This window comes from Homalodisca vitripennis, chromosome X (genome assembly GCF_021130785.1).
Source record: "Homalodisca vitripennis isolate AUS2020 chromosome X, UT_GWSS_2.1, whole genome shotgun sequence".
Lineage (NCBI taxonomy): Eukaryota > Metazoa > Arthropoda > Insecta > Hemiptera > Cicadellidae > Homalodisca > Homalodisca vitripennis.
In genome coordinates this window covers 111,832,349-111,845,810 of record NC_060215.1, presented here as the reverse complement: position 1 = coordinate 111,845,810, position 13,462 = coordinate 111,832,349, and the positions used below count along the sequence as shown (strand labels likewise).

Here is a 13,462-nt window from a genome sequence, read left to right as displayed (position 1 = left end):
ATTTTTCACTATCGGTAAGTTACTTTTTACGCATTAAGCTAAAGCTCTATAATGATCATTAGGAAACTAACGATTGCCTTGCAGAAACTAACGAAGAAAAAACAATAGTTATTCCGAATATATGACAATCATTATTTCATGTCGATAACATCGGTACTTTTCATACTACGCAGTTGGTTTACACATTGAATTAAGCCCGTATAGTGGTTAATATTGCTGATATAATAAATTAATCATGAGAATTAATGAGAACCAACGATATTCATATATCGGAAACCTAATTTTCATATTTAAATGTGAGTTGTGTAGTGAAATTGACCTTTTCACTTTCAATCAGGGCTATAAATTAATAATATTGCTGAACTAATGAATTTTTCATTAGATCAATCAGGAACTAACGAAGAACTACTCCCGGCCCCGGAAGCAGCCACTGCTCACCCGTTATCACCAAAAAACATGTGAGCAGTTGCTATACCTGTTCTGTGAGTATAACCTAGATTTTGAAATACCTATCTATTTGTGGGATGGTGTAAAATTGGATTACCGCGAATCCTAATCAGTATTCACATCCAGTACGTATAGTATCATACAGTCTCTTCTTAATCTCAAAATGACAACTAATAAACCGATTTTATAAGGGTTTACAAAATTTAATTACACATTTAATTATTAACTCAAAACTCTCAATTGTTGGCATGTCTCTCTTATGAAGTTTCCTGTTTTGTAATGTACAAAATAAATAACAGACTATACAATTTTTTCTTAAATAATTATTTCATCATCTTTATCTGAACTATGACATTATCAGTAAACTTTGTGCAGCACTCTGGTAATGTCAGTAGATCGAAGGCTGCAGTACTATAAGAGTTTTAACTGGAACCTGTTTGTAGAACTTATCAATGAAGAAAATAATTCGCAATATACAGTATTACCGCTTTTAACTCTAATTTCTTCTTAAGAGACTGACAACTACTTGTTAGTGCTCTTCATCAATTCAAGGTAACTACAAATCAAACTATACCATATTTACCTATCGACATACTAATAAAAACTTTACCCAATGCCATAAAGTGGGAGACATTGGCTTAACTTTTGAATAATAGGAAAATATTCGAAAATTTGGTACCGTTATATATAAAAAAATTAAAACATTACTTTCGAAGATTGCAGTCCATCTTCATCTTCGGGTGCAATAAAAACCCGGCGAGTTATACAAGCACAATCCAATATGCTTGATATCAATCAATTTGCGATTGCATGTGTTACACCTAAAGAAAAACATAAATTACAATCCTCGTAACGCACTGTTTTCTTTTCGTAACATATAACGATGGCATAGTCCACAATTATGATACCCTTAAAAACATCCATCGTCAATAATAGTTTTTAAACAAGTCACATCGCTGAAGGAAATAATTCACAGTTATTAATATATAAAGATTTCAACTGGAATCAACAATGCTTTTTATATTTTACACAGATTTATCTTTGTATACTTTATTTGTGCATGTGTAAAATGTTTATTAATTTTTATACTGGAGAAATATATGCTAATTAAAACCGTAATTGAAATAAGTAATTGAATAGAATTTTCATCCCCTTTAAATTAAAATTTCTGTTGGAAATTAACTTGAGGTATGTCACGCCATTTCTTATTATTATACATCAAACCCTTCATGTTTCTAACGAACCAGCCATTGCCACGTCCAAGTCCTTGCCACCACTGTGTTTAAATTACAATAGTTATTTTCATAACTCAATTTGTCACAATAGTTATGTATTTTTCTGTATTTTATTTTATTTTTATTTAATTTCAAAAAGGGAATTATAGGATCCAATTTTAATGTTTACTAAGTATTAAAAACGTTTATTTTAAACCACACAAAATGTATTATGAATAGAACTGAATTTTAAATAAATTAACTTCAGGTTTGGCGTGTGGTTTTTCATTATAAATCAAACTTCATGTTCATCAATGTCCTGTCACAATGAAATAATATAAAAGTCAGGAGATCGTAGTGTTACAATAACGAGGAAAACGTGAATTTGATGCTAACCTTTATTGCTTAAATTTAATAATATCTAAAAAACGTGTTTTAATAAAAATGGAAAATATTATCAAAAATAGCACGAACAATGTCCGATGTCAAACTTGCGTTGATAATATAGTTCATGTATAAATGATTGATAAAGTAGACTGCAATTTACAGTTCAGAAATTAAAATCTATCACAACATGCTAGGAAAAGAGATAGCGATGTGAAACGTCGCGTCCATGTTTGATAATACAGGTCATGTATGAATAATTCAGCAAATAGAGTACAATTTATAGCTTAGAAATATTAAAATTAATCACAATATGCTAGGGAAACAGATTCCAATGTCAAACTTTGAGTTCATTTTTTATAATACAAATCGTGTATTACTGACTGAGCTAAAAGACTACAATTCACACTAAACGAACTGAACTGTCTTTTTGTATCACTGAATAATGGTACCTAACTCCCAGATCGGTAGAGAGGATCTGGGGGCCCTTCACTGCGAAAATTTTGAAATATTAGGTCCTGAAATAATTATTTTATAGTACTTCTGAACTAATAAAGGAGGACAAAGATCAGGCCAGATTGTTTACAGTAAACTAAATCTACCACCAATTACCAATGTACCAGGAAGCTTATACATGAATAAATAAAATATTCTGCAATAAATTAATACAGTTTATATGAAATGTATAATGGAAAACAACATTTAATCATGAAAATTACAAAATATCGAACAAATAGTGAAAAGTTTAAATCACAAATCAAGACCAAAGCTAAATCTTGATGTCTACTCTCCGATCCAAAAGTACAGATATCCCAATATGAAAGCTGACCTTAAACTAAGTAATAAATCTACAATAACGGGAGTCATATTAAAATTTAGCTAATTTATTTCTGAATTTCTACATATAACCCCGTTCTACTGTACTAACAATACTTTTACATTTTTTAATCAACAACGAAAAATGCCTTTGTTGGCGTTTTTAAACCAAACTGTAACTTTGATCGTTCATAACTCAAAATCCTGTAATCCAATTTAGACCAGATGTTTATGCAAGATATAAACTTGTGTAATGTAGTTGATTATGTAATTTTTTAACTGTAGATAACTATGAAAATAAAGTTGCTATTAAATTATTTATTATCCTAACTTTTATTACATTATTTTGAGCTCTGCGTGTGACTTTGTAAAACACTATTTAAACGCTTAGTTTTCAACACAGATTGCATTGAAAAGGTTTGATTAACTTACCGTAATCTCCGTTGCCTCGTAGTGACAACAAACTAACAGAGCACAGAACTGCTCAGAGCTCGGCAACCCACTCGCTGCTGTCGGGTCTACTGCATAAGATATTTTGTACAAAGTTCTCGTTTGTCCTGAGAGTATAAGTTACCCCACTTTACACATTTACCACCGTTCCTAGTACAAAGTAATAGGACTTGTTTACCAGTAACAGTAAACAGAACATAGAACATGTACCTCTAACATGTTAGGAGTATTTTGTAACGTATTATTATAAATCAGTACGAGTACAATTTGTACTCGGATACTGAAAGTACCGGCTGTACCTGGTAAGTAGCCACAACTAACCTCACTTTCCTAGTCGCTGCGTTGCGATGAAATTAAAATGTTTAGCGCTTGGAACAAAATTTAATTTTTATATATGCAATGACGTGTATTTCGTAAATTAAAATAGTTATAAAGTTATATTTGTTTATGATAGATTCCAAAGTTTCCACATAAAAGTTAGTTTTAGTCGAACGACTATTATTCAGTAATCCGATCATGAGAATATCTGTTAAATAAGTGCCAGTACAGTATCTCCACATGCCTGAAAAGAACAGTAAATAAAATAAGTATATGTAAGATGAAACTTACGAAAGAATAATTTCTTCAAGACAGCGCCGCCGACAGGAAAACTCACGACTGCCGCGACTCTCCTCTGCTGAGGAGGAGCTCACACGATACAGGACACATGCCACAGGACACTCGACATACGACATACGACATACGACACAGGACACAGGACACAGGACACAGAACACACGACACAGGACACGGGACACACGAGCTCCTGCGGCGACTCTAACAGGACTGAGAGATAGAGTGGTGATGGAGGGGCCCCTCCTGCCAACTGCAGGTAGCCTGTGTAATAGAATTGTGGAATCAGCCAAGGCCGCACTATACACCAGGCCGGAGTTACCCCCTCCACTTAGCGCGCACGTCATCGCAGTGGCCGGCCGCATCAGCTGAGACAAGCCGCACATACGACAAAAACTCTGTTAGAAATAAATAGTCGAATTCTTAACTAAGAACCTAAAACTGTCCTACATCTTACTAGGAAAATTTCAAACAGATAGTTTGGAAGCACGTTTTGGCCAATTTAGTCAAATGAGTAGGGCCTGCTATAACATTTCAGTAAATCAGGTAATACAATCTGAAAAAAAGTCTCATTAAATTATACTCTGCACAACATTCTGAAATATTAATATCAGATATACTCTCTCAGAACAATGATTTAGAGAAATGCAGGCCCGTGCTGGGTACGTCGAAAGGGCGGGGGACAGGGGTGGTGAGGGCGCCAACCAACTGGGACATCGGGGGGTCGGGGGGGTATGGAATACCCCCCAGGTTGGCGGGGGTCCGGGGGTTCCCCCCTCCGGGAATTTTTGAAAAAATAAACACCTAAAAACGTGTTTTTAAGCTACATCAAGCACATTTTTCTTCAAGCAGTAACGAAGAAAATTTACACTTTAGCAAAGACCTGTTCATTGTAAAAATATTACAAATAATGCACACAAATCAAAGATACAAAAAATTTAATAAACCACTTAAATCTGCGTTTTTTACCTTATTTGACACTTACAAATTGTAATGAACGAACATTGCTTATTTTTGTGCATTACCAATTTAAAAAATAAGAATGAAATCAATAAATTTGAACGTATATACCTCGAAGAAGGAAAATAAATAAATGGCAGTTAGTTGCAAACACTTTGAACTAATTAGGTTGTTTATGTTTTCAAGCATCTCCTCTTTCCTACCCTCCCCCAACACGACTGCATTATAGAATCGCCCACTGCCACTGCGCAAATGTGTAGACCCGCTCAGTCAGCAATTCGGCAAGGCTTACATGTTACATTTTAACTCATTTTAACTCAAACGAGTTTCCATCGTTTGTATTATAGTGTCTACAACACAGTTATAGACAGTTATCCTGAAAGAAGTATCTTCAGGAGAAGAGGCAACACTTTCATCACTACATTTTTCACCGGCCATTCTTTTACTATCCTTGACCTTGACTTTTTGAATGTAGTTTCTATCATCAAATCTTTCAGATCCTCAAATTCTGAGGACGCCTCAATCTTCTCATTGAATTTCCTAACGAATGTGTGTGCTGCTTCTAGAGTTTCATAAAACCTATTTCGTAGGTCTTTCAGTCTTTCAGTTGCTGACTCTATTAGCCTCCAGGCTTGAGCAAAGTCAAGATTCTTCGTTTGGAGGTAGTCTGATAACGGTGTAGTAACTTTAAATATTTGCAGGAAAGTCATTGCAATAACTGTTGTTTCAAACTCTAGAAACTTACTAAGAAGTCCTGTTGCACTACTCCTGACTGTAATGTTAAATTCAGGGGACAAGGAAATCTTTTGTAACGCTACGGTCAGTTCATGGAATACATGTTTGGCTTGATGTGAAGGGTCAAGTGGGGTGCTTGTTGTCCAATTATCAATCCTGCCAAATATTTTAGTGGTAGCATCACTCTTACTCCGCCAACGTGTAGCACCAATAGCGCCGAGTTTAAAAACAGGATTTTCTGCTGAACAAAACTGTTGTCTCTTTAATGATTCCTTTAAAAATACTTGTGCCTCTTGGAGCAAACCAAAAAATGTGATCGTTGAAGGAAGTATTTGTGCTGTATCAGTAAGAACTAGGTTTAAAACATGAGCGTAGCACCAAGTGTGTATATGGTTCGGAATTCTCTCCGACAATTTCGCAGTTAAGCCTGCGTAGGCTCCACTCATATTTGACGCCCTATCAAAAGCATTAGCTATACAATTTTCCACTGGGATTCCGACATTTTTCAATGTATTTTCTAAAGAATCCATCAGAGCATCGGCTTTAGTTACATATTGTAAAGCTATCAGTCTTTCCTGCACTTGGCCTCCGTTTACGAACCGAACAACGTATGAACATTTATCATTTCCTGATATGTCTATTGTAGTGTCCATTAAAATGGAGAAGTTTACCGCTTCCTCCACTTGAGCTGATATATTACTTACAATTTCATCACAAAGAAATTTTACAATTTTAATCAATGTTGTATTGCTGAGAAATGTCACGTGGCTACCTCTTCCGACTACCTTTTTTCTTCTCTCCTGTTTCCTCCTTTTTAGCTCTTTTCTCGAATGATTTTTGGCTTTTTCGTCTAGTTTCAAGAGGGCGCCGGTTTACCTTTAAGGCGAGGGCGCAGGGGGACACGTCCCCCTGTCCCCCCGGGCCAGCACGGGCCTGGAGAAATGTGAAAAATAAATCGTTAATCCTGTTTTTGACGAGTTTCAAGTAGATCTGAATGATAAGTTAAGTTACAGAGAATGATATGTTATTGTGACGTCGGGGCCCATGTTCCCGCCGTCTGGAAGTACTGGAGGGGGAGGTCAGCAAGGTGAGCGCCCGAGGCGGTGTGTACGTGAGAGGACTCCGGCGCGAGCGGACGTCCGAGCTCCCTGAGGGCCGATCTAGTGTAGGGCTTAGCCTAGTGATGGTCGTGACGCGTGGTGTCCGTGGGTTCGGAAGTGTTGTTGTTTAAGTTAATAAAGTTGCTGTAATCTGAGCTGCGTTTGGTTCCTGAGTACACCCCCTTCGCCCCAGCTGAGCAGGAGGCGTGACAAATTGGTGGAGGCAGCCGGGTATCCTGAGGTGATCCAGAACCAAAGACGGATTAACGATCCCAGGTTAGTAATATAATATTTAATAGTAATAAAATATAATAGTGAATATTTCTTTTTAAAATTCGGATTGTTTTTTTTAAGTAAATTGATTAAGTTAAAAAAAAAAAATAAAATGTAGATTGAAAGAACAAGAGAGAAAGTTAGTTTTTGATCCAAATAATTGTAGTTACCTTTTGAAAGCAAAGTGTAATTTGGAGTAAATAATTTTATTTGTTTTCTCGTAGCTTGTAAGCCGAACATAATTTTGTAGTTGTTGTAAGAGTAGCCTACTTAGCAGCCACAGTGCGTCGAACCAAGGTACCGGTAAGGGAGGCAACCTACCCGTGATGTAAACAAAAGCTGTTTCTTTTTATTGGTGAATAGAATAATTTTGAGAAATAGTTTATGTTTTTATAAAGTGGTTTAAAAAAAAAGAGAGAGCTTGTCCATGGGTAGGCCAGGTCAAACCCAATTGGTACCAAGACTGTCGCGGCATTGAAATGTTGTGGTGTTTTGAATAACCCTTGTGTTCAGGGGAATATGTATATTTAAATTGTTGATTTGATTTGGATTGTGATTGTGATTTTGATTTTGTTTTGATTTAATTTTGTTCTGATTTGGTTTTTATTTAAATCTTAATTCGTGATAGGGTGGAGCAATCGTATGTCGTCCCCAAACATCAAGTTTAGTGTAAAAACAAGAAGTCAGTCAAGGCTGATATCAGTTAGTGAGGTTCCCGAAGACCCAGGACAACCCCAAAGACATCTTGAGGAAGTAGGAACCGTAGGTGAAGTCGATTTAATTCCCCTACCTGGTAGTGGTCCTGACGGTGAAGAGGAAGTAGAAGCTATGGCTGAAGCCAGGGGGCCTGTTATTACTCCAGGAAAGTTCAGGGGCGGAATGGAGGACAACGTGGAGGAGTATCTAGCCCAATTTGGAAGAGTGGCAAAGGCCAATGGCTGGAACGAGGATAAGATGTTGGTTATTCTCCCCTGTTACCTGGAAGGGGCCGCTCTGAAATGGTACGAATACCTAGAGCAATCTTTAGGAGCCAATATCACCTGGGAGCGGGTAAAGAATGGAATGAAGGATACGTTTCAAGCACTCGCTTGGGATGAATCAGTCCTTATCTAGACGTTGATGCGATCAGACCTCGTTATCAGATAGTCCGGTCGGGCCTGTTCCTGTCCGTTCCGATCGTTACAACCTTCTACATATTGTGTTAATTCATTACTAATATTCATTACTTAATATTGTGTTATTTCGACCAGTTTATAATTTTATATTAGTTTTTTTATATTTTGTGTTTTAAACACAATGTCGGACACATGTTCGGTTTGTGCTGCGGCCGTTAATGTGGACGGTGCCGTGGACTCTGTCAAATGTGATCGCTGTGGTGATGTATTTCACGCAAAGTGTTGTGGAATGACTTCAGTGAAAAAACTTTCTCGCAGGACATCGTATCGGTGCGGGAGATGTACAGGGGCGTCGTCGTTGAACAGCGATTTGGAGGACAGCTCAGGAGATAACTGTGTTCTGAGGGCGATTAATGAACTGAGAGATAATTTTACAGAGAAGCTCGAGACAAAGCTCAGTGTCATGGATGACAAGGTTAATGGCACGTTCAATGCCATTCAACAGAAAATCTCCGATTTGGGCCAATGTTTCAAAAATTCGTTGGCTATAATAAAGGCTGAAAATGTAGCCTTGCGTGAAGAATGTGAGGTCCTGAAAAACAAAGTTAGGAACTCTCTCAGGAGAACTGAACTGCGTTAAAGATCAGGTTCTTGACATGCAGCAGTACAGCAGGTTGAATAACCTCGAAATTGTTGGTGTCCCCCTGACCGACCGAGAGAATATTTACTCCGTTCTCAACTCCCTGGCCAACGCTATCGATACGCCTTGGCGTCGAGAGGACGTATCAATCGCTCATCGCCTTCCCAGCAACAGGAAAGATCGTCCACCAAACATCGTCATCCGTTTCGTGAGCAGATCGATCAGAGCGGACTGGTTGGCAGCAGCTAGAAACAAAAGGAACTTGAGCACCGTGCATCTCAGCTCCAGCTTCCAGCCGGCTCCAGTATTTGTCAACGAGCATCTGACTGCCCACGTTAAGTCACTATTAAGTCAGGCTAAGAAAATGGTCAAGGAAAAACAGCTTGCCTACGCCTGGGTTAAAGAAGGTAGGGTCCTTGTAAAAGTAACTGCAGATGGCCGTACCAAGAGAGTGAATAGTCCTGACGACCTGGTGTCATTTATGCGTCCTAAGTGAAGTGTGAAAACAAAATTGTAGTGAGCTTGTTTTAATTCCAGATGTGCTGTTGCTAATGCTGATCCCATACATGTTTTTAATTGTTGTTATTATCAGGCTAAATATATAACAATTTTACTCTGTAGGTCACACACAAATTACTGATTAGACACGAGATTAAATATAGATACCACATAGGATTATTTTATTTTATCTTCACATTGATAATAAAATATTTATTTTTTCATATAGCTAATAATCTTGTAAACGTAAATCGATAAAACACAATCTAATCAATAGGTAGTCTGTAAAATGAATAATTATTGTATCACCAGTTGTCTTCATTATTACAATACTGTAACATGTCTCATGCATTACATTTTATAATATATTAATAGGCTACTTATTTTTAATACTTTTATAATGCAGGATGGACTGAATGAATGGTTAATTTTGTAAAGAAATGTGTCTGTGTGAGTGCGTGCGTGCGTGTGTGTGTGCGCGCGCGCGCGCGCGCGCGTGGGTGTGGGTGTGTGTGTGCGCGCGCGCGTGTGCGTGCGTGCTTTGGTGATGGCATATTCAATGTGAATAATTAGACAATTAGTAAATGTTTATGACTGTATGAATTAAATTGAATAATTGTTTTATTTATTTGAGGAAATCTAATGTATACCATTTTGGAAAAGATTTAAACCTTTATATTGTGGTTTAAATTTAACGGTGGCTTAAATTTCACGTAATATACATTAATTTTACCTATTTTATTATAAAGAAGCATGACATTTTTTGTTAAACTATAATTAGAAAGAGTTTACTATTTTTATTTTGTTTAACTTTGCATGTTAGAAGTGCTTAATGAAGTACTTAGTTTGGATCACTGGTTAATGATAGTTTGAGAATTTAGTTATATCCTTATATCGTAAAAGGTTTAGATGTCTCCTTGTTGTTGAATTGAATATTGATATGTGATATACTGATATTAAGAAATGTATACCTATTTCTGTTTAGTAAATATGATTTGTTTTGTTATATAAACACTAGAAGGCATTTTTATATTTTTTTCTTGTCCATGTTATTTAAAATTACTAATCTGTATGGCCTTGGTATTAGTTATTAAATTTTTAAATGCGCAAATTACTATTTATTTGTACTTATTGAGAAGAGCAACTACTTTTTTTAAATAGTTTAATTTTTATTTGTAGTGTACCAAGTATTACTATTAATGTTACGAGTCTTTTGCAATCATTACAGTATTGTGTTAAACGTTGAAATAAATTCCCCTCGGTCTAATCCAAGCTATCCAATTGCCACTAACTACATCTTAGACAAATACAAATTGCAACATAACATAAACGGGTGTGACTGGACTCATGTTATTGACACAGCGGATCTCAATACTAGCGCTAATCTGTTTTTTAGCCACTATAAAAGACAACGCGTGTAAAAATATTACTAATACCAAACCGAGACTACGTAAATTGAAACCTTGGATTATAGAAAGCCTAGTACGGTCTATCAGGAAAAGAGATAAATTGAGTAAGCTTTTGAGAAAACAACCATTTAATACTGATTTGAAACTTTATTTTATGACATACAGGAACAGACTGGACAGACTTATAAGGATTACAAAAAAGAACTACTTTAGGACAAAAATTAACAATAATTGCAATAACCCTAAAATTTTTTGGCAAGCCGTCAACGAAATGAGTGGAAGGACTAATAAAAATGACGGATTTCCTCTAGAACAGTATACAGGTAACAGACTTTACGCGACGATGAATGATGTAAGTAAACAGGTGGCCGACGAGTTCAATGACTATTTCTCACAAGTTGGATTTAACTTGGCTAGCTTAATAGACGCGAGCGGTCCGCTTGTTGTAGACGATAACGACTATACTGTGGACTCTGTTTTTATTATGAGAACTGTCACGGAACAAGACTTATAGAACTGTGTCAGTAGCCTACGCGGAGGCTCAGCTCCTGGGTACGATTGCATTTCCGCTTCCTTTCTTAAAGACAACTTTCAGCTGTTTTGTGAACCTCTGCTACACATTATTAACAGTAGCATACGTTCCGGGAAGTTTCCCGATGCTTTCAAGGTTGCTAAAGTGATTCCACTGTTTAAGAGCAATGATATTACAGAAAAATCTAACTTCCGTCCAATTAGCTTACTTAGTGTCTTCTCTAAAGTGTTAGAGAAAATCGTAAGAAATCAACTCACGGATTATATTGAAAGACTAAATATTCTGACAGACCGCCAGTTCGGGTTCAGGAGATCTAAAAATGTGGCCGATGCGCTGTTCTCAGTAACGAAAGATATCAATTTGGCATTAAGCAAAGGTAACCGATGTTTTTTAATATTTCTAGATCTAGCAAAAGCATTTGATACGGTAGACAGGAAAAAATTACTTCAGAAACTTCATTTGATTGGCGTACGTGGAACATCATTTAACTGGTTCCAAACATACTTGGCTAACAGAGAGCAGATTACAACTATCAATGGTGTTAATAGTGACCTGAAACCCGTCAACTATGGTGTAATCCAGGGGAGTACTCTTGGACCATTATTATTTTTAATTTACATGAATAATATTTCAAAAATCAATATTTCCGGTAGCTTGTATCTTTTTGCTGATGACACTGCAATTTTATTCCAAGCGGAAACGTGGGACGATATTTTCGTAAAAGCAGCTCAAAGTATGTCAAAAATAAAAAAATGGTTTGATAAAAATTTGTTAACCTTGAACGTTGCTAAAACAAAATTTATGCCCTTATCATTACGCGAATCCAGCGACACTTCGATTAATAGTATTAAGCTCCACGTATGCGACGACTTCACTCGTAATACTGATTGCCCTTGTGACATAATTGACCGTGTTAATGAGTATAAATATCTTGGCGTTATGTTTGACAATCGATTGACGTGGACTGTACACGTAAGTTATATAATTAAGAGATTAAGGAAAATGATTTTCGCTTTTCAACAATTACATGAAGTGCTGACAATTAGAGAAATTAGGATGGCATATTTCGCATATGTGCAGTCAATTATTGAGGGGGGAATTTTAGCATAGGGGGGTGCTTACAGGACAGTTATAGATCGGCTTCTCGTCACACAGAAATCTATTATGAAGGCGGCATTGGGGAGGTGTCGAAGGTAAGCTTCGGATGCTTTGTACAATGAAATGCAAGTTTTGGATGTTAGACAGCTTTACTACATCAAAGCACTTGTTATTTACGTTTTTAAACATCAACCAAACCTATTTGACTCTTTGCCTCATGAATATTCCACTAGATACGCTACTACAGGACAGACTAGAATTCCGAGATTAATTAAAACCTTCTCTACTACTAATACAAATTATATAGCACACATTATTTTTAATAAATTGCCGGATTCCATAAAAAATACTAATTATATAACAATGTTTTCTTTAAAAAGAAGAATTATTAATTGGCTAAATTTGGTGGGAAGAGATCGTACTGAATTCTTAATTACATCAAATTATAGACAATAGATGATGTGGGTTAGGATGGGAGGCGGAAAAATGAATATAAAGTGTTGGTGTAACAGGTATGTAAGGATGTAAGCGTGAGTATGTTTGAAATATACTGGAAGCATTTGGGTTTGTTTGGAAGTATATAGCTAATAAGATTGTATGTATGTTGGCTTGTAAGTAAATATTAGAAAATAAGTAATATAGTGTGAGCGAGATTTTAGTTTTTGTGTAAATATGTGTGTGCGAATATGTGTGTGTGTGTACATAAGGGTGAGGTTGGTAGACCTGATCCTACCCTACAATCACTATTTTACGTTCGCTCCCTGGTTAAATTTAGATTTTGTGTGATTTTAAGCCATAACGAATATTTTTTGACTCCGGAAATTGTTTGTTTTATTTACATAGTTATGACCTCACAGTAAACAGGACATTTTATTTTGTTTCCGTAAGTAATTACTAGCTGTACATCTAACCACCAGACTAACAAGGTTAGACGTGCATACAGCAATACAATCCACGTTTGACGTAACCAGGAGCGACGCGACTAAACATAGATTATCATCTCACTGTTACTACACGTCCACTTGGTCAAGACGGTAGTGTCACAGTCTCGCATTAGAGAGTTCGATGGTTCAAGTCTCGGACTAAGTAGAAACTTTTTGCACAAGATTTTATCATCATATTTATTTCTTGTTACTATTTTTAATATTTTTTATATATATATAACTGTAATTAATTTTA

General features: G+C 36.3%; 1 protein-coding gene across 1 annotated transcript; it reads left to right on the top strand.

Moving 5' to 3' along the window:
- Positions 1-8,762: 8,762 nt before the first annotated feature.
- On the top strand, positions 8,763-9,242 carry LOC124369565. Its single transcript, XM_046827593.1, has one exon. It carries the CDS (start codon positions 8,763-8,765, stop codon positions 9,240-9,242), a length of 480 nt encoding a protein of 159 aa, XP_046683549.1.
- Positions 9,243-13,462: the final 4,220 nt, after the last annotated feature.